The following is a 20,172-nucleotide window of genomic DNA, read 5'->3' as shown; positions in this document are numbered from 1 at the left end:
CAGGCACGGGACAGGCGAGAGATGGTGAGGAGACGGGGGGAACTGCAGGTGAGAGAGAGTGTATGTGAGTGTGTGAGAGTGAGAGAGTGAGAGAGAGAAAGATAGAGGAGGACAAGACAAGAGAAGAGGAGAGAGGAAGGAGGACGGGCTGAGTCAGGTGGTCACGCTCACAGTCACCCGTTGGAAGCGGGGAAAGGGGGAGTGGTTAGGTTTGGCTGGCACATCTGGGGTGACTCCGGGGTGACCGGCGGGTTGCTACGGCGGTGACGTAGCACCCAAGTACCAAGGCATGGCCGTGGCCGGAAGTCAGTTACCCCAGGTCCGCAGGGGCCTAGCACTTATTAATAATCCGGTCTGGAGCAGGCCATCCTTGGATCCGTGCGTGGTTGAGAGATCAAGCACATACTATGTACAGTGCATCGTGCACTATACGAGTACGCTGCAGCTGTCGCTGGGGAGAGAGGTGCTCGAGGAGGGTGGTCCCGGTGTATGTTCGTGCCTGGCAGAGGCACTGTATGAGTATGTCCAGCACAACCCATCCCCCATCCCTCACTCAACACATGCTGCCATTGTCGATGCCGGGATGCAACCGACTCCAGCAGTCTTCTGTTATACTAACTAACTAGCACTAGTATCTCCTCTGGCTGGCCCGCTTGGCGCTAAAGCCAGCACCCCGCGAATTCTGGATGGGGCGAGGTCCACCTGCACTCGTGGGTCCATCGGTTTTGGTTTAGTGGGCATGGCCGCTTTAATGGGAGGAGAGGATATACTGGACACGGATGAACAGTGATGATGATGGTGTTTATTGATACTAGATTCAAAACTGTCGGGGACCATTTCTCTCCGCGTGAAAATGGCAATGCATCATTCAATTCCTCCTGCAACGAGAGCAATTTCATGCTGGTATTCAAAATTGAAACAGAACGCTTGCTGCGTTCATTCACGGTGATGGTCATGGGTAATCGTTACTAGTGACCCAGACAGAGAGGGGACAGAACTTAATGGGGTAGAAAGAGTGGATAATGAGATCCCGGGCGGAGATCTTTTTATTCTATTTTAATATTGCTCTGGTTTTACGCAGTGGATGGGCTGGGCGCTCTCTCTCTCTCTCTCTATATATATATTTCACTATCTGCATCTTTGTGTGTATATGTGAGTTTTGAGGGATACTACCCCCCTCCCCATTCTGCGTGTATCAAGGTATACATCGACGGTCAATGGATGAATGGCAACTAGATTGGTAGGCAGTGAGAATCCCGTTTATATTGATGAGGGGAAAAGAACTCCTCGTTAAGGGGATTTTTGGTTGTAGAGGTATGAAGCTGGGAGACATGTTTGTCCTGTTTGCAGCGTCGCGCATCTTCGGAGCTTGACCTCACCGTCAAAAAAAGCTGTCGAGGAAATGAAACACTCACTTCCATCTTCCTCGACAAACCCCGTTCGTTGATACCCTTTCAAGAGAGCTACCTACTTTCAGCCTGCTGAGGTAGCCTTAACAGAACCTGCAGACCTGGCGCCGGAACTGCCAGAAGTCCCTGCACACCATGGCTCTTTTCGGCTCTACAACAACCAACACGGCCGCTTCCAACACAGCTGGCGATCTCTCGAAAGATGTCGCCCTCACTTCCCCCCCCGAAGATAGCATCTCCCATCTTGCCTTCTCGTCAGTGAGCGATCATCTTGCCGTGGCGTCTTGGGACAAAAAAGTCCGCATATACGAAATCAACGAGCAAGGTCAGAGCGAAGGAAAGGCGCTGTTTGAACATGAGGCACCCGTCTTGAGCTGCTGCTGGGCTCCTGTAAGTAGAGAGCCACCTTCCTTTCCTTTCCCCCACCTCTTTACGCACATATATCTCTATATACTTAGGCAGACCTCTGAATATTTTATCGTCTAGGACGGCACCAAGGTCGTTGGCGCCGGCGTCGACAAAGCTGCCCGCATGCTCGACCTTCAAGCAAATGCCACCACCCCCGTCCAAGTCGCCGCCCACGACGCCCCCATAAGATGCTGCGCAATGATACAAAACCCAGGCAACACCGCCCAATCCCTCCTGGTAACAGGCTCATGGGACAAGACCGTGAAGTTCTGGGACCTGCGGCAGGCCACGCCGATCGGCACGCTCGAGTGCCAGGAGCGCGTGTACACCATGGACGTAAAGAACAAGCTCCTCGTCATCGGCACCGCGGACCGCTACATCAACATCGTCAACCTCGACCAGCCCACCAAGTTCTACAAGACCATGCAGTCGCCGCTGAAATACCAGACGCGCGTCGTCAGCTGCTTCACGGACGCCACGGGCTTCGCCGTCGGCTCCATCGAGGGCCGCTGCGCCATCCAGTACGTCGAGGACAAGGACGCCAGCTCCAACTTCAGCTTCAAGTGCCACCGCGAAAACCCGCCCAACAACCGCGACGTCAGCAACGTGTATGCTGTCAACTCGATTGCCTTCCACCCCGTGCACGGCACCTTCAGCACGGCGGGCAGTGATGGCACGTTTCACTTCTGGGATAAGGATGCCAAGCATCGCCTGAAGGGCTATCCGAGTGTCGGCGGCACGATTTCGAGCTCCGCCTTTAACAAAACGGGCAATATCTTCGCGTATGCGGTGAGTTATGATTGGAGCAAAGGCTATACCAATAACACGCCGCAGACGCCGAATAAGGTTATGATGCACCCCATCGTGCAGGAGGAGGTGAGACCCCGGCCCGGCGCAAGACGGACGAGATGATGATAGTTTTAGTTCTACATTTTCATTAAAAAAAAAAAAAAATTAAAAAAATAACTAATAAAAAAATATTAAAATATTAAAAAAAAAAAAATACAATTAAACCCTTTTGAAAATATACCTGATGGACAATAAGTAGCGCCTTAGTATGGGCGTGGGCAACAACATCTGGGGACACCGGACTACAATTCCATTCCCAGTAGACCCTTTGTGCTCTTCCAGGGGGAGCGAGAAGAGGTACTCTTTTGTTAATCTTCCCCGTTCCCCTTGTGTAATAGTAATGCTAGGATGGGACCAAGGATGAGTTTAGGGGCTTTTTCTCCCCCTTCCCCCTCCTCCTCCTCCTCCTCCTCCTCCTCCTCCTCCTCTGCTTCCGTATATCTACGAAGAATGAAAATATCTACGAGGGAGAGAGGGAGAGAGGGAGAGAGGGAGCAAAGAGCGAAGAGAAATGATTGAATTGATACCCTCCAGTCATTTACGAGCATGTTGTCGTTTCACACATTTGCATCTTGTGTTTCTTCTCTTTGCTTCTTTTCTTTCATTCTCTGTCTCGAAACCATTGCGGTGTTGTGATGATGATGGATAGAGAGAGAGATATGTGTGTTTTCTTTGGCTCTGGCTCTTTGTTCCTCTTGTTATTTTCCGCACGATTCACATTGAAAACAAAGAATGTTTTATTTATCATGTTTTAACTCTTTGTAGATCTTTTGCACTACATATCATCATCGTCTCATGAACGGTATCACTCCTCTTCCCTTGCTCTCCAAAGATCAGATATTCAACCTACGAGTTCTTAGCGGGAGAAAAAACAAAGGCTGCAAAAAGAAGAGGTTCCATGAATCAGAACCGAAGAGCTCCGAAATAACAAAAAAAAAAAAAAAAAAACCAAAATCGACTGAATAAAACACATTTGACAAAACACCTACCTACCTCTACGATCTGAAAAACAGCAAAGAAAAAGGAAACAACATATATCTTGTTTTTTTTTTATTTATCTCAAGTCCTCAAGAGCTGGATATCGTAGTCTGCGCAACCCCATCCGCCAGCTTCTCTACCGCCTCATTATTATTATTATTACCACTACCACCATCCATCGTACCGTCCCCCTTACTCTTATTCTTCTTCTCCTTTTTCTTCGCCTTGGTCGCCGCCTTCTTCGCCAACGCCTTCGCGGCATCCTGTTCCTTCTTCAGCCTCTCCGCCTGCGAGCCGCCAAACATCTCCCGCCACTCATCCGCCTTCTTCGGATCGATTTGCGAAAACAGATACTTCGCCTTACCAATCTGATGGCCCGGCTTGATCAGGGCCGGTTTCCACCCTCCGTCCTTGAGCTCGTCGAGCGAGGGGATGTTCGCGAAGGGCACGTTGAGCTGTTCGAGGATCGACGCCGACGTGGCAGGCAGGTACGGGCTGAAGATGCTGGAGATGAGGTGGATGAGGTTGATGACGATGCCGACGACGGAGGCGGCGCGCTCGGGCTCGCTGGCTATCAGCGAGTTGTCGAGCTTGTTGGACTGGATGAGGCCGTTGCCAACCTCGACGATGCGCATGGCTGTCGCGACGCCGGCGCGTAGATGCACGCCTTCCATCTCGGTGATGTACTGGCGCAGCAAGGTGGTGATCTCCCCCAAAACGGGTTTGAAGGGCTCGGGGACGGTGAAATCGGGGACGGTGGAGCTGTACGCCTTCGGACTTGCGATCAGCTTCACCATGCGGTTGACCAAGTTGCCGAGCTTTGCGAGGAGTTCGCCGTTGTTTGCGTCAACGAACGAGCGCCATTCGAATTGCGTGTCGCCGGTTTCGGGTCGGTTCTTTAGCAGGTAGTAGCGCCATACGTCTGCGGGGACGCCGGTTTCCTTTGCGTTGTTGCCGAAGACGCCGATTCCGCGGGACTTGCTGAATTTGCCGTTCTCGTAGTTTAAGTATTCGGTTGTGCTGAGGTGGTGGAGCTTGGTCCATTTGTCCCTTGTTCCAATCTGGGTGCCTGGGAAGATGACGCTGTGGAATGGAACGTTGTCCTTGCCCAGGAATTGATAAAGTTGGACATTGTCCGGGTCCCGCCACCAGAGCTCCCAGTCCGGGGTGTAGTTTGCGGTGATGGAAGGGTATCCGATGCACGCCTCGAACCAGACGTAGAGGACCTTCTTCTCATACCCGTCAAGAGGGACAGGGACACCCCATTTCAGATCTCTGGTGATACCACGATCTTTCAGACCCTCCTTTAGCCATGACTCGGTAATAACACGGCTGTTCTTGGGCCAATCTCCCTTTTCGATGGCGGGATGAACCCATGCTTCAATTTCTGGCTGCAGCTTATCCAGCAAAAGATGGATATGTTTGGTATTCCGCCGGACGGGAGTTGCTCCATCAAGCTTGCAGCGGGGGTTTTTCAGATCAAAGGGATCCAGCAAGTGTCCGCATTTATCGCATTGATCCCCCCTCGCGTCATCGTAGCCGCAGCGTGGGCATTCACCCTCGACGTAGCGGTCCGCAAGAAATGAGTCATGTTTCTCGCAGAATGGCTGTTCGGCGGTTTTTTCCTCTAGAAATCCATTGTCATACAGCCGCTTGAAGATCGCCTGGGAAATTTCCGTGTGCTGAGCCGTTGGCGTGCGTCCGAAGATATCGAAACCAATCTCAAACCACTCGTAGACCTCCTGGTGGATTTTGTTGTACTTTGCGCAAAGTTCCTCGGGTGTCACCCCTTCCTCCAGCGCTTTGGTTTCCGTTGCGGTGCCGTACTCATCGGTGCCGCAAATGTATAACGTAGGCCTTCCGCATGCTTTCTGGTATCTGCAGGGCTATTAGTCTCCTTTTGTTGTAATGTAGAACTTGCGGGAAATGGGTGCGGGAGGGGCACATAACTTGCAAACACATCAGCGCTGAGGACAGAGCCGACAATGTTGCCAAGGTGAGGGACGTTATTTACATAGGGCAGGGCACTGGTGATGAGGATATTCCTCTGGCCCTTCTTGGGGAGGATCTTTTGTTCCGTCGACATGGCGTATGGATTTGGTGGTGGTTGTGATTGTTGAAGGGGGAGGTTTGGCGGGGTAAATATTTTGCCCTCGCCAACTTTGGGCACAATCCGCAGCTGCGTTCACTTACATCTACGCCCTTCCGTTTAGCCACAGCAAGCCCACGCCTCCTACGGTTTCGAGACGCCTGTGTGACGAGTCTAACGTATACACATAACTGCTGTCTTGCCATTGCTCCCTCCTATATAACTTGGGCTATGGATCATGACCTGCTCGACAGCCTCCTGGACCTGGAGGAGCGGTTCTACAAAGAGGGCTACGAGCTGGGAGCCACGGACGGGATACGGTCTGGCTACAGTGAGGGCAGCGTATTCGCCGTGGAGAAAGGCTTCGAGAAGTTCCAGGAAATAGGCAGGATATACGGCAAAGCTATCGTCTGGACCAAAAGATTGCCGGGAAACCATGGTCTCCTCCTACAACCGCCAGCAACTTCGTCGGCAACATCTCCTCCACCAAACACCATCAGCAGAATCTTTTCCTTCTCCAGCGAAGCACAGGGCCCTGGTCAGGAAAATAAGGAAGTAGATATCCCCGATTCCGGCATCACAAACGCACGCATCTCCCAATTGCCCGCCTTGGCCCCACTACCCCGCAACTCCCGCCTCGAGAAGCACATCGCCAGCCTCCTCTCTCTCGTCGACCCGCTGAGCCTCTCCTTGGAAAACTCGGAAGACGCCGTCGAGGGCTTTGACAATCGGCTGAAAAAAGCGATAGTGAAGGTTAAATTGATTGAGAGGATACTGGGCGAGCAGGATGCCTTCGACGGCTCATCCGTTGACAACAAGAATGCTCGGGAAGGAAATCGCCCTGCCGACGGAGATAACATTGAAGATTTCGGGACGTTGCCGGCGAGGATGCAGCAGGTTAAGGATTGAAGGTGTAGCTGGGGTTTAGAATCTAGATTGCTGCTCCTTTTTCTGTATGTCTGAAGGGAAAAGCCGTTAGCGGAGGTGGCACCTCGGTATATGAAATCGGTTCCGATGCCAGCGAAAATTGGCTTCTGCATGCGTACATCGGGATAGGCCTGAAAAACGGAGGCTAGGATGCCGCAGGCGTACAAAGAGCACAGGGGAGGATCTCCTGGACTGCTCTGCCTTATTCTGGTCCTTGAGCCTGAAGCGAGACATGTCACCCGACATATCGGCTCCTGCTTTTTGTCGGACCTGGCGGTATGCCTACCGTTGTTGTGTAGCGGAAGGGAATTGATGTGTTAGTTCGTTCTTGTACAAAGCGTCTCCAAAGGGGTCGCATTCGGGATGGTTATCTATGGTCTTGGGCGTAACAACTCGGGAGAGAAATACTAAGAAGTCTATGATATCTTATTCCGGCCCATGAGAGAAAATTTGTATTATTGCAGCAGTTTCAAACATAACAGACATCCCTTTCCGCGTTTAACTCCGAGAGCAAGATTTGAGAAATGCCATTTTACCCACCACGGGCTGCCCAAGACCTATATGATTCTCCGTATCGGCAATAAATAGCAAAAGGAAAGATCCTAACGCAAACACGTACTCACGCCTGGGAACTCTACCCTAAACTCCTGACCGCCATCGCAAACGCCCCCTCCCTCGTTGCATGCCCCCCGATAAACCCAGTCGCATGCACGAAGACCGCACCTGGAGGCACCACCACACTCGTCTCCTCGCTCGCCAACAATTTATCCAGATCCTCATCCCTGATCCCACACCACGCCTCCGGTAACGGCCTCCTCGACTCAAAACTTGTATCTGTAACGGGTACACACTGCACCCGCCACTTAGCCTCCGGCGCTGTCGACTCAGGATACAGCACGTAATACACCTGTCTCCTATCCACATGCGCACCACCGATCTTGCCAGCCTCCGCTTCTGCCCCCGCCGCCGCCGCCGCCGCCTCCTCCTCCTCCAGCACGAACAGATGTTCTTTCCACGGGATCCCCGCCTTGGGCAACACTAATATTCGCCCCGACGCATGCGTGTCAAACCGCGCCTTGTACGCCTCGCTCACCGTCGCGCGCGCAGGGAGCCACGAAGCACTCGCAACGCGCAGCTTGCGCAGGAATGCGTCGCCAATGAATGTACTAGCGTTCTCGAATAGCGCGTCTTCGTCCTGCGGTCCCGTGGCGGTTGGGTCTGGATGATTTAGGTCACCCACGAGGGCGCCGAGGCTGATGCCGCTGTCGCGGAAACGCTTCCGTACCCCGGCCGCATTGAGAGCGGCGTTGTCGTAGACGGAGATGCCGTTGTCGTTTGCGTCCAGCGCTTCGATGAAATCTGAGTAGAGCTTTTCGTACAAGGTGGCTACGTCCGGGTGGTCGGGCGGGAGGGAGGTGTGTTGGGCGATGATGGCTTTGCCAAAGTGGAGGTAGATAAGGCCGGCGGAGGAGAGCTTTGTGGAATGCTGGGGGAACGTGGCTGTGAATGTTCGTTGGTGGTGGTCGTAGCGGTTGCGGGAAGGGTCGTATTCGCCGCCGACGTCGACGACGGTGTGGCAGGTGGCGAGGAGGGATGGGTCGCGAGTGCGGACGAGGGGGGAGGAGGTGTATGTGGGTAGGAGACGGAGAAGGTAGACTGCTAGAGCTTCATCGGCATGGAAGTGGCCACTGTAACGGAGGGTTAGTTATATGCTTGGGGGTTAGGGCCGAGCTCGAGTCGTTGGACATTACTTGTGAGTCCCAATTGTGGGAGGGGAGGTCTTGAGCCTCTTTGCAGCGGTATCTTCGGCCATTCTGAGTAAGGAACATAGACGGAGCATACGACAGAGGCCGGGATGATGGTTATTGTTGTCTGGGATGGATACAGCTTTTTGCTATTCTCGATGGAGGGGAGTTTGGCCGGATTGGGCCAGCTTAGGGCTTAGGGCTCCGTGGCTCTAGATAGGACAGCAGAACTCAATCTGGTGAACACTCTCAAGAAATCTACCGATTGCATCTGCATATCACCAAGTGACATTCGAAGATGGGTGTACGCAATTTGAGGGATGATCCCTCTGACACAGTGGGCAGTTGGTTGCTACATCCTCGCTCAGTTTGACTTGAACGATATCTTCGCTCGCAGTCGACCCGTATCAGATAGGGAACAAGATAATAAGATCACCATATAAATCGCCTTATGGGTCCCATCCACCATCCATCGCGTTGACTTGCTCCCCGCTCTTGAGATATTATGGATGGGATATGTTCTCCTGCGCGATGTTTTACTTTCCTCCCGTGAGCAACGGCAATATCACTCCAGAGGAGGAGTAAATAATGAATACTACTGCTAGTAGTACAATAGGCTCAAAAGACATCTGTAAACTGCTAAATCCGCCGTGCCATTCGATACTTTGATTTACTCTGCCTCGCGCCCATCGTCCTCTCAAGGATAGGATATAACGATTCGAGACAAAACTGGCCAGCGTTCACTGCTCGTAAGCAGCACCTTGTAGTGACCAGAATCAAGGAATGTATTTATTTGGGCATTTGATGGGTTCTTTTGTGGTCCCGATGTCCGCAAGAGCAGAGGAACCAGATGACGATATAGAGAATGCGGATGTGGGCTGAAGGATTGATCAGGATTGATCTCGATTGATCTCGATTCTTTCCCGTCGACATGGTATTGAACGTCTCCCCCAGCTAGGATATTTACATCACATCACGTAAAGCGTTCTAGCCACTATTTATTTATGCTTGCTTGATATATTTATTATAGAGAAAAGCTCTATTCCTCTGAACCGGTACTCGTAGTTGATACGCACAGGTCAGTGCCGTCTGTGTCTAGCCTGTTCATTCCCGTTCATTCCCAGCCGATTTCCACCGTGATCACAAGCCAAAGACGCCGGGAATAAATATTCATTCGTTCATTCCGACAGAAAAACATCCATTGCTCCAACTTGGATACAATTGTTGGCTTGCAGAGTACATTTCACCATTACCACTTGCGGAATGTACTAGCAGTAGTATTTAACTATATAGGTTATCTGCTGGATTTGGTTTTCGACTTTATACTTTCGGCTTCCTATTGGGTTTGCGCGTTTTCGACCAACCCACTCCACGCCTCGCAACTTTTCCTCTCGGCCTCCCTCTCCATCCCCATCTTCGTTTTTCACCTTTGCCCTCCCCCTTTTGCCCTTGTTCTACGTGCTTCACGCCCTCCTGAGAGATATTGCCCCCCCGTGCTTGTCCTATCCCTTGCTTCAACAGCTAATCCTCGCGTGCTCCAGCTCCTCGTGAGCTCCCCGCAGCACACCCTCACTCCACACACCGCCCACCGCTCTTCACCCTCGTGCTTCATAGCTCCCTCCTGCAGCCTGCCTTCCATCCGGCCAACAAACCGGGCCGTGCAACATATCTGGAACAGGACACGAGGACTAACCCTTGAAGAAAACCCCTCCCTCGAAGACGCCCGCAAAAGCTCGCACTTCCTGTGCTGCTTTAACCCATATCTATCTCTCGACCCAAACCCATATCGCAGCGCCTCTTTGCGCCAGCCGTCCCCGTCGATGTGGATCTTCCGAATCTTCTCGTCGGCCGTCTTCCTCACGTCCATCGTCCTCTCGATTCCTCTTGCCTTCGATGTTGGTGGCAGGACCTGTGGCCTAGGTTTCTCCCTGTGCCTGGCTGCCTTCTATTTCTTCTTCTCCCTGCTCAGACTCACCACCCCGGATCGCTCGTGGACCCGAAACTCCGTGATCCTCATTCTCAGGTCTACACAATGGCTTATTGTTCCGGCTTTACTCATTTGGTCGTTGAACCGCTTCTCCGTCGATGCGAACGATAGTGGTGGTAGCTCCACCGGCGGTATCCGGGTTGGATGGGTTGAGCGCACCTTTGGCGGGAAGAGGGCGCAAAATACTTCGATTGTTCGATGGTTGTTTGGGGCAAATGGCCTTGTAGAGAATGCTACTGTGGGTGGGTGGGATACGCTGTTGAGCTGGTCAACTCCGTTTTTCCAACTGGCGGAGGGGTTTTGCAGTTTGCTTGTCATCCAGGCCGCTGGACAGATCACGAGGTGGTTGGTCAATCGAGGCGGGAGAAGCGATAGTTGGATGGTATGTGTATTCTGGTCTCCTTTTTAATCCATATAGCGTTACGTTATTATAATGCTGACTTCTTCCGTGTCGTGAAGATTGGCCTTCTAGTCCTGTCCGCATCCGTAATCTCAAGTTCCGTTTACTTTCTCTGGCGCGTCTTACAGTTCCCCGAAATCAGCAACGTCGATTCAGCCCTGATCGGCGTCTCCATTACCTGTGCTGTGTTCCTTTGCGCCTGGGGTATTGGCAGTGGACGAGGAAACCCGGTGGAGAGCTCACTGCTCTTCGCCTACGTCGTCTTGTGTATCTACCAGATCTTCACGGACTATAAGTCCTCATCCTCCACGTCCGCCACCGAGCCTCTCTCCGCATCCGCCTCCCAAACAGCCGAATTCCCTCCTCTACCTCCTATCATCATGGCTTCCTATACCACTCTCATGCACGCTCTCTCCACACTTCCTTCCATCATCCATGCAGCCTTCAACGTCGTAAGCGCGGCCTTCAGTGCCGTAACGCCGTCGGTCCTGATTTCCCTCACCTATCGACTATTCGTCTTCTACGCATCCACAAGAATCATCCCAGCTGTTCGCGAGGCCGGAGCCCGCGCCCTTTCCCAGGAGGCCTCCCTGGAGGATTCGGATGTCGCTGGCCAATTCCTAGGCCTTCTGAGTTGGTTTTCCCCTTCCATCCTCATTGCCGTGTATACAAGTCTGTTGATGCAGCACTTTGCATCCACCTCCCAAGCAATGGGGGGGAATGGGAATGGTGAATGGTGGAGCAACCGCGGCGATGGGGCCGGGAATTTCTGGAGATGGATCAATCTTGGTTGTACCATGGCATTGTACGCGGTCGAGCTATGGATAGGGAAACATGATGATATTGACTCTGGACTTGCGGGACACTGGAAAACGGATTGAAAGGCTCCCTTTCCACCGTTTTATTTCGTCCTCATGCTTGCGAAAGCGATTAGAGGAAGATCTGGGCATCGCCTTAGATTTTCTTTTTTGTTGCTTTGCTCACGACCTCCTTTGGCAGCATTGAAGGGGGGGTGAGTGCTAACAAAGGCGATTTTGCCTGTGGTATCATGTTCAGAAAGGAGATGCAAGTCTATGATATAAGGATGAATTGGGCTACCACAAAATTTTAACCTCGAGGAAAGGAAGTCCCAAGTCAACTACACGTGTGATGAGGAGACGCATTTCGAGGAATGAATTCGGTTGTGTTTCTGCCGCGAGAGGCTCTCATACCTTCACTTGCGCTTATTCTACTACGAGCTATGCCACCATACACAAAATAACTGCATACAAAGAAAAGCCTGTCACGGTAGATTTGCCGCCGTTGGAATTAAAAAATCACCTTCCTTTTGCAGATTGTCCATGAAGGTTTTATTTTACGGTTTCAGGTCCATCTAATCAACCTACCCACGCAACCCATCATCTATCACGCTGACACTCATTTCTTCGCCCTCCGGTCATCTATTTCCGTCCTCACTATCTCTCCCATTTTTCATCGCTTTACTATAACATCTTTACCTAATCCTCCCACGCAACGATACATCAAACAATCTATTGATTTTGACTCCACAATGTCTCCCCCAATTGCTCCTTCCGCTTGCTCCCTTTTACCTTACCCAACCCTACCCGGCCCTCATCTGCATCATCGCCCTCAGGTCGTCCAGTCGTCCAGTATCAGAGAAGGAACAAGTGAAAGCGTGAGGAGAAAGAGGGAGACGAAACGGTGTCTTCGCTTTAGTTATCCGCAGAGACACGGATACGGCTAAGTCTCAAGCTTACTCTTCCAATAAATGTACTGAACCCACGTTATCTTACCCCGTCCATCCACTGCACATCCACCCATCCGCCTACCGCTCTCTGTTCCATCTACACTCACGTCCCTTAACCATACCCGCCATGCCACACCGTGACTAGCACCTCTACAACCCCAGACCATGATCTGCCTACCTGCAATCCCTCTCTACAGGAGGCTTTTAAAGACAAGCTACTAGCGGCTACCAAAATCCAACCTCCCAAAAAAAAGATAAAGAAAAAGAACCCCACCCAAAGAGGAGTGGTGGACACCGGCGAGGCCACGGTAAAGGAGAAAAGGGGCCAATGAAGAAGTTGCGCGGGATTTTTTCCTCTCCACATTCCCTCGCTTGGCTCTATGATCTTTTCCTTTTCTCTTGTTTATGCACATCCCATAAGTCTATTATATTATGTACTCACGTGGCCCGTTTTACTTCAAACTTTTCCTTTTATTTTTACTTGTCATCTCACACATTTCTATCTCGTTGCCCCATTTTTGTGTCCATTTTTGTGTCCATTTTTTTTTTTTTTTTCAATGTCTCATTCGATATATCTCTATCATTATCGCTTACCACTTCCCATGGCTATACTCTAGCAAGATATGGATTTTCATATATATATATAATGTAATGTATATAACAGGCAAGAGAGGAGAGTGGCAGTGCACACAGAGTTTGGTTGCGAAAGGGAGCAGAGAGCAGAGAGCAGAGCACATGTGATTTTTTTTTTTTTTTTTTTTTTTTTTTTTTTTAGAATCGGATATAAATCAGATTCAATCGAGGGTGAATTATCATTCATGAGGGCCGGCATGGCAGATAGATGAACAGCCAGCCATCCAGCCAGATCGGAGAGATGAGATGATGAGAACGCTGCTGTTTGTCTCTAAGCTAACAACATCTTTTTTTTGTTTGTTTGTTTGTCTGTTTGCTTGTTTGTTTGCTCTTTTGGGCGTCATTATATTTTCAGATTTCCGAATGTACCGCACATGGACATGTACATACATACATACAAACATATATACTTACTTACATATATTTGAGCAAAAAGAGAACATAATCACTCGGGTTAGTTAACTGTTCCCATTTACTCTTAAGTAAAAGGCAAAGTTGGAAACGCAGGTGTGTGCAAAATATGAAGGACCGACAGGAAGATATGGGAAGTCCTGTTTTTCAACACAACAGACGTTTTGCAAAAGAAGAAAAGAAGATGTAAAATAGAAAACAAAAAGACGGATAGATAATAACTAGGGGGTAGTAAATCCTTCTCTCTCCCCTGCATCTCAAAAAATAATAATAGTGAGAGTCTACGACCAAAGAAATGAGGGGGTTTCCGTTAGTTTTACTTTTGATATCATCATCCAAAGCACGAGGGGGCGTTTCCAATCTCTTCTTCTTCTTCTTCTTCTTCTTCTTCTACGATTTATTTGCGTATGGGCATATGAGCTCCGGTTCCATTCCCTCAGGCCCCACACACACTACTGATTCATCCCCTTCGTTCTCATTCTCCACTCCCCACCCCATATAACAACGAAACTCGACCAGGAGGGATACATAGATAGGTAGGTCGATTAGATGGACGGGGGACCCTAATTTCGATGCATTAACGTCATTGACTTCTGGAAAAAAAAAAAGAAAGAAAAGAAAAGAAAAGAAAAGAAAGAAAAAGAAAAGAGAACAAGGTCAATCAAGTTGACAGAGAATCGGCTTCGCTGGTCGGCTGGTCGTGACGAAACGGAGCTTGACCTTCCCAACCTAGCTTATGTATGTACCTATCTAGAGAGGAGGTATGTAAGGTGAGTTTTGATTTGATCGTTGAATATTTGGCTTTTTTTTTTTTTTTTTTTTTCTCTTAACGAAATATTCCATTTTCATTGTTACCTCTCTTGTCTTAAGCTATTCTCGCAATTCTCGTAATTCTCGCGATTCTGAAGCAAAAAAAGACGATAGAAAACGATCAATCTGAGGGGTTTGTTGGAGTGACGCAATCGACAGTTGGAAGATGATTAAAGAAAAGGGAAAAATGAAAAAAAGAAAAAAAAAGAAAAAGAAAAATCAACATTGTGCGGGTTTGGAGCGACGCAAAAATAAGACAGTTTTTTCCCGTCAACTAACTAGGAATGAATGTTGACAGCTCGACAATGTAGACATACGCGCGCGAGGAAATTTCAACATAGCAGGGATAAAAGGAGAAAAGAGGTGGACTTGAGATTTAAAAATTTGAAGACAAGTATAAAAAGGAAAAAGCAAAGAAACGAGAAACGAGAAATGCACCTTGTGTGAGAGTGTGGTTACATACATCATGACATCGATAGAGAGACATAGACGCAGATAAGTTCAACGCCAATGGTTAATGGGAATTAAAAATGCAATATAAAAACTCGAGACTGCGGGGAAATGTAAAGGGGAAAAGCGGGGGAAGTTGGAGAGAGGACGAAGAAGAAAGTAATGAGTCCGTGTGCGTTTCTGACATAATGGTTGAAGGGAGAAAGAAAAAAAGCAAATGAAAATCAGATGAAGTAAGGAAATGATGAAAATCAAGAGAAGAGCAAAGAAGCGCAAAAACACAGACAAACATAAAACATTTGTTGCTTTAAAGGCAATTGGGAGAGAGGACAGCCAGAGCATAAAGTGAAGTGACTGTGAGGAAGTTGAACCGTGAAAGATGCGTTGCAAGGAGGACGGGGAAGTGTCAGGGAATCTTCTGGAAACACAACATGATGAAAGTGCAGTGCACTTTGAGTTTAATAGACGAGGATGGAAGGATTAATTGGATGCCTTTTTTGCTTCGATCCGGCGTATATTCCAGGTTGTGCATGCAATTTAGTTGAAAATTTCTTCCGAAGACGGGTGCGAGTTCAAACTGTCCAAAAGAAAATCAACAATGAAGATAACACTTCCAAAAGCTGAATGGGTCCCATACAACTGAAAGAGAAACAATTAGCTCGCGGTCTTTGAGTCGTAGACTTCTACCCTTCCGGCAGAAATAGGTGATAGCCTGCCCCTACTTGTTCATTGGTCCGTTCCCTTTCTCGTGAGAGCCCATCCTCCATTTTGACACACGCTTCACTACCTTCTCTTCCTCTCTCATTTGACTTCATCAAGTCGAACTCCTTGTCATAATTCATCGTCGTATCGGAAGTCCCTCTTTATGCCGTGGCGGACTAGTCTCCGCACTCCCCTCTTGTCCTTTAGTAGTTGTAGAAACAGTTGTACCCTTCTTCGCATCCGGCGATGTGGACGCCGCCCCCGTTTTCTGTTGCTCCGGTTCGTCGTCGAAGCTAGTTTCGCGGTTCAGGAAGCTGCTCTCTTTGATGGGACTGCGGCTGACGCTGGTGTGAAAACTATTATTTGAGACTCCATGAGGCTGGAGACTGGAGTGTTGGCCATTGCCGAAGGGGCTGGGGATGTTGCTGTTCTGCGGCGGGGAGGCGGCGGTCAGGTGGGGAATGTTTTCTGGGAGGGGATGGCGGGATCCGATGCTGGTGACGCCAACGTCTGAGGCTTTTCCGGCTTTGCTGAGTGCATAGTCTCCTGAGTCGAAGTATTTTCGTTCCTGGTTTGGTGGTAATGGGAGAGATAATTGGTTAGGCACGTTCATTGATAAAGAGCAGGAGCAAGAGCAAGAGCAATTGAGGTTGTGGCATTACGGCATGGAGGAGAAGAAACGCATAACCGGTATTTGACATACTTTCAGCTTGTTCTGCAGCAGATCCTTCTTGGTAGGCATTTTGCCATAGAGCCGGAATAGTCGTTGCTCGTCCGGGCTCAGCGACTGCATATTGAAGCGGGGTCAGTTGGAATACAGCCAGCGCAGATGAGGGTCAAGGTGGGGCTCACGTTGATATCAATTTTGTTTTGCTGATGAGGGTTCATCTTTCCAGGTTTATTTGTGCTTTTTTTACTTGGAACGAGAAAGCAGACGTTGGGTGCTTCTTCTTGGCTGTAAACCGTTCTTGTTTCAAGCTGCCACTCCTCTGCGGGAGACGATGTTGATCTAACCCAGAGCTAAAATTGGCTAAGGGAAGAGGTATCACTTGTATAATTCCACGGCGAACGAGAGTCAGAGAATTCGCAATTCAAGGTATAACAATGGGATGTATGGTGGAACAAGGAGAACGACGACGAGAGTTGACGATGGTGGCTAAAACAGTGTCAACGGTTGTGTCGATGTTCCCCGTCTAGCTGAGGAGGTGGTGGATGTTGTCGACACGCCACGCCAAAGTTACCCGTAGCTGGCCCAGACACTGGCGAGGAGGAGAACGCGGGATACGAGGAATACGAGGGGGGATGGAAGATGTCAACGAGCCTGAGGTTACGAGAACAGGAAATGCAAATGCGGAGTTCGAATAGTTCGAATCGATCGGTGGCAGAAGAGAAGGTTGGAGTTGGGAGGATTCCCGGATACGTGACCAACCCTGGCCGCGTAGGTTAGTTACGGCCAGTCGAAACTTAACACGGAGGCGGTCATTTGACAGTACCAGCATCGGTACCGCAATTACAATATACATACTACATGGCCCTTCAGACATGAGAAGGATACAATATAATATAATATACCACCCGTGCCGTCTGATGCAGTCCAATTCCCCCCCCCCTCACTCACTGCTCAAACTGCTCAAACTGACGATGCAGACCCCTCCAAGGTCTGGGCCTGCGCCAGTTCGGCCTGTGTCACCTGACACATCGCCGGCAACTTCGAATCTAGAGGATCGAAGAAAACACACATTGTGGTCTTTTATTTTATTATATTTATTTCTTTATCTAAATACCACGTTGGTCTTCCCCGTCCCTCATTGGTTGTCAGCAGCTGTCTAACATGACTTAGTTAACTTTATTCCGCTTTTTTCAAGCTCTTCAGTGCTCTTCTCTAGGGATTAGTTTGCACTTCTGCACGGAAAAACAGCAAGATCAAGTGGAAGGATAATGGCAATTTAATCACAGAACGAGCTGTTAAACCTATATATTTATTTCCCCCTCAGCGGTATTCGCTACACGGTTGAAACTGCCACACTCAAGATCCAGCATCCAGTTATTATTCCCTGTTCCCTATTTTCCCCTTCCTCTAGAAGGTGAGAAAATCCGAAAAACTATGAGCAACGAATCTCAAACGCTGCCATCGACAGCGACCTTTGTAGTCGAGCATCTAGACCCAGAATTGGGCTCCTGGTCCGCTCTGGAGTATGGTTGCATCGCTCAAGAATCCAGCGCCGCGGGCGTGAGGTTTCTCCTTACATCGGTACCAGAGTCATTAAAGATTCCCGATGAGCTTGCTGCCCTGGATAGCTTAGAGGTGGAGCATAGAGCGGTCGAGGAAATTTTTGCAGATAGGAAAGAGAAAATATGTTTATTGGATCCATCGGCGAAAGCGGAGCTGCGTCCGCAGGATGGGGATGAGTTTGAGGTTTTCTTGTTTGGTGGGATACTTGGTACGGTTGAGCTACGGTGATGTCCTGGTGATGCGGAATATATTATGAAGGAATCTGAGAGCATATGACATATGTATCAGTCCCGACATATAATCGATCACTTTGGTGAGGAAAGCAAGAAAAAATTAAAGGACGAAACTAATTTATTTTTTTCTCTCTCTATTCTTTTCTCCTTTGCTTTCCAGGCGATGACCCCCCTCGAGGTGAGTATTTTTGAAGAATGCAAATAGTATACCCTGAATGAAATGTGTAACTAAATCACAGCTGGGGCTAACGAAGATTTACTCCGCGCCACCCTCCAGATCGCACCTCGGAGCTACGTCAGAAAGGCTACACGGGTCGCAGGTTAGGACCCAAACAAATGACGACTGATACCGCAGTTAGAGTGACCAGGCTGGTAACTCTAAGCAGAGGTGAGCAATGCGAATGTAAGCTCATCGTTCTGAATATGCATGCTAATCATAACCCCTCCTCCTTCTCCTTACAGTACCGTTGGAGGAGATTCCGTACGTGGACTTCCCGGAGCTACGTCTCAATGAGCACGAGAGTACAGAGATGCCATTTCGCTATGTGAAAGGGGAAGATGGGAAGCCAATCATGCCTGAGGTTCGTTAGGGTGGTTGCTCAACGTCTGCGGCCGGCTTTGATTGTAAACACTGACAGTGCTGATAGGGAATGATCGAGCTGATTAAAAGCGATTCGGATAAGGGACTTGACGACCTTCTCTAGGTCAGAATGGATGGAGATGATTTTACAGAGGATTGAGAATATAAGAATTTAAAATACTTGTCATACTTCCCCGTTCCTAGTATAGCTTAGCGCACTTCAAAGCTGAAGGAGTTGTGATCATGTGACATTTCTGGAGATTGAGTATATCACTCTCCTCTCCTGTGGCGTAGATACTATTTGCTTCAACTTCTAGTTTTTTCCGTGCCCGCCGCTCGTGAATTGTACATTGCTTATTTAGATAGCGGCGTTTGCTAATATTACCAACTGTCCAATTTCCCAAGCGTGCCCTCCACTACTATTTCGATTCTATTGGCGTTCCCGAACAGCCTCCTGACTCCATAAAGTTCAGTACATGAGGTTTTGATGCGCTCGGTGAGGTGAGGGCGGCGTGGGACCTATTTCCACCTTGGGATCACCTCTTGTTGAGGCCATACCGGCATGGGTTTCTCTGAAGCTCGAGCCTACCGGGCATTTGGTGCCCGGTCGACGTGGCTCACAGTCTTCCTCGCGCTGGCGAACTCACTCGCTGTCAGCGCGAAATGTGCGGCTGATTATTTTGTTGATTCACTTCCAGGCCGGCCTGATAGCCCACAGGTGCAAATGCATGCTGGGTGAGTGCTATATCCCTGAAATAAAGGGGGCGTTTGCGCAATCATTCTTAACACTTACATTTTTGATCCATAGCCACATCGAAATAAACCATAAAACTAGCGCAAACCTCTTCTTCTGGCATGTTGCCAACCAGCACATTGCTGATAAACCGCGAACCGTAATATGGCTGAACGGTGGACCTGGCTGCAGTTCCGAAGACGGAGCGCTGATGGAAATTGGTCCCTACAGGGTTACGAATGATCATATGCTAAATTATACCGATGGCTCTTGGGACGAATTTGCCAATTTGCTATTTGTAGATCAGCCGGTGGGCACAGGTTTTAGTTATGTTAGCACGGGGGCCTATGTCAGTGAGCTCGGTGAGATGGCCTCGCAGTTCGTAACTTTCTTAGAAAAATGGTTTGAGCTGTTCCCCCATTACGAGAAAAATGATGTAAGTCTTTCCCCTACCCCCATTATCCATTGTTTCGGCATGTCAAATAGTTTTATTAATGTATTCTTTTTTTTTTTTTTTTTTTTTAGCTTTATTTCGCCGGAGAATCATATGCAGGACAATACATTCCTTATATCGCCCGCGCAATTCTCGATCGGAATAAGAAGGGAGAATCGCTGACACGATGGAAACTCAAAGGGCTCCTCATTGGCAATGGCTGGATATCACCTCGTCACCAGTATCTATCTTACCTACCCTACGCTTATCAGGAAGGAATAATCCAAGGTGGCACCGATGCATCAAGCCGCGTTGAGGCGAAATTATCAAAATGCTTGAAGAAATTGAACGTCGAAGACAGCACGGGGACTGTGCAGATTTCCGCCTAAAATGAAATACTTATAGATATTTGAAT

The 20,172-nt window shown here is 49.2% G+C and overlaps 10 protein-coding genes across 10 annotated transcripts; 6 read left to right on the top strand and 4 right to left on the bottom strand.

Annotated features, from left to right (window-relative positions):
* Positions 1-289: 289 nt before the first annotated feature.
* Positions 290-734, top strand: HCBG_05340 (uncharacterized protein; the record flags this gene model as incomplete). Its single annotated transcript, XM_045432389.1, has 2 exons — positions 290-487; positions 633-734. 2 exons carry the CDS (start codon positions 290-292, stop codon positions 732-734), a joined length of 300 nt encoding a protein of 99 aa, XP_045286505.1.
* Positions 735-1,452: 718 nt separating this feature from the next.
* HCBG_05339 (Poly(A)+ RNA export protein) lies at positions 1,453-2,807 on the top strand (the record flags this gene model as incomplete). Its single annotated transcript, XM_045432388.1, has 2 exons — positions 1,453-1,799; positions 1,896-2,807. 2 exons carry the CDS (start codon positions 1,545-1,547, stop codon positions 2,727-2,729), a joined length of 1,089 nt encoding a protein of 362 aa, XP_045286504.1.
* An 814-nt stretch (positions 2,808-3,621) lies between these two features.
* On the bottom strand, positions 3,622-5,730 carry HCBG_05338 (methionyl-tRNA synthetase; the record flags this gene model as incomplete). The annotated part of the gene is made up of 2 exons (XM_045432387.1): positions 3,622-5,522; positions 5,603-5,730. 2 exons carry the CDS (start codon positions 5,728-5,730, stop codon positions 3,734-3,736), a joined length of 1,917 nt encoding a protein of 638 aa, XP_045286503.1.
* Positions 5,731-5,964: 234 nt separating this feature from the next.
* HCBG_05337 (ribosome biosynthesis protein LTO1) lies at positions 5,965-6,642 on the top strand (the record flags this gene model as incomplete). The annotated part of the gene is made up of 1 exon (XM_045432386.1): positions 5,965-6,642. One exon carries the CDS (start codon positions 5,965-5,967, stop codon positions 6,640-6,642), a length of 678 nt encoding a protein of 225 aa, XP_045286502.1.
* A 458-nt stretch (positions 6,643-7,100) lies between these two features.
* Positions 7,101-8,473, bottom strand: HCBG_05336 (MYG1 protein; the record flags this gene model as incomplete). The annotated part of the gene is made up of 2 exons (XM_045432385.1): positions 7,101-8,348; positions 8,412-8,473. 2 exons carry the CDS (start codon positions 8,471-8,473, stop codon positions 7,295-7,297), a joined length of 1,116 nt encoding a protein of 371 aa, XP_045286501.1.
* Positions 8,474-9,230: 757 nt separating this feature from the next.
* Positions 9,231-11,673, top strand: HCBG_05335 (ER membrane protein; the record flags this gene model as incomplete). The annotated part of the gene is made up of 4 exons (XM_045432384.1): positions 9,231-9,278; positions 9,471-9,483; positions 9,699-10,774; positions 10,852-11,673. The coding sequence occupies 4 exons, from the start codon at positions 9,231-9,233 to the stop codon at positions 11,671-11,673; spliced, it is 1,959 nt and encodes a 652-aa protein (XP_045286500.1).
* Positions 11,674-15,681: 4,008 nt separating this feature from the next.
* HCBG_05334 (uncharacterized protein) lies at positions 15,682-16,433 on the bottom strand (the record flags this gene model as incomplete). The annotated part of the gene is made up of 3 exons (XM_045432383.1): positions 15,682-16,113; positions 16,249-16,332; positions 16,398-16,433. The coding sequence occupies 3 exons, from the start codon at positions 16,431-16,433 to the stop codon at positions 15,682-15,684; spliced, it is 552 nt and encodes a 183-aa protein (XP_045286499.1).
* Positions 16,434-16,712: 279 nt separating this feature from the next.
* Positions 16,713-17,089, bottom strand: HCBG_05333 (uncharacterized protein; the record flags this gene model as incomplete). Its single annotated transcript, XM_045432382.1, has 2 exons — positions 16,713-16,975; positions 17,071-17,089. The coding sequence occupies 2 exons, from the start codon at positions 17,087-17,089 to the stop codon at positions 16,713-16,715; spliced, it is 282 nt and encodes a 93-aa protein (XP_045286498.1).
* Positions 17,090-17,649: 560 nt separating this feature from the next.
* HCBG_05332 (DUF431 domain-containing protein) lies at positions 17,650-18,715 on the top strand (the record flags this gene model as incomplete). The annotated part of the gene is made up of 5 exons (XM_045432381.1): positions 17,650-17,986; positions 18,172-18,189; positions 18,289-18,399; positions 18,474-18,592; positions 18,659-18,715. The coding sequence occupies 5 exons, from the start codon at positions 17,650-17,652 to the stop codon at positions 18,713-18,715; spliced, it is 642 nt and encodes a 213-aa protein (XP_045286497.1).
* A 198-nt stretch (positions 18,716-18,913) lies between these two features.
* On the top strand, positions 18,914-20,146 carry HCBG_05331 (pheromone processing carboxypeptidase KexA; the record flags this gene model as incomplete). The annotated part of the gene is made up of 3 exons (XM_045432380.1): positions 18,914-19,326; positions 19,400-19,760; positions 19,850-20,146. The coding sequence occupies 3 exons, from the start codon at positions 19,154-19,156 to the stop codon at positions 20,144-20,146; spliced, it is 831 nt and encodes a 276-aa protein (XP_045286496.1).
* Positions 20,147-20,172: the final 26 nt, after the last annotated feature.

Source organism: Histoplasma capsulatum, assembly GCF_000150115.1.
Source record: "Histoplasma capsulatum G186AR genomic scaffold supercont2.7, whole genome shotgun sequence".
Taxonomy (NCBI): Eukaryota; Fungi; Ascomycota; class Eurotiomycetes; order Onygenales; family Ajellomycetaceae; genus Histoplasma; species Histoplasma capsulatum.
This window is presented reverse-complemented; position numbering and strand designations above follow the sequence as displayed.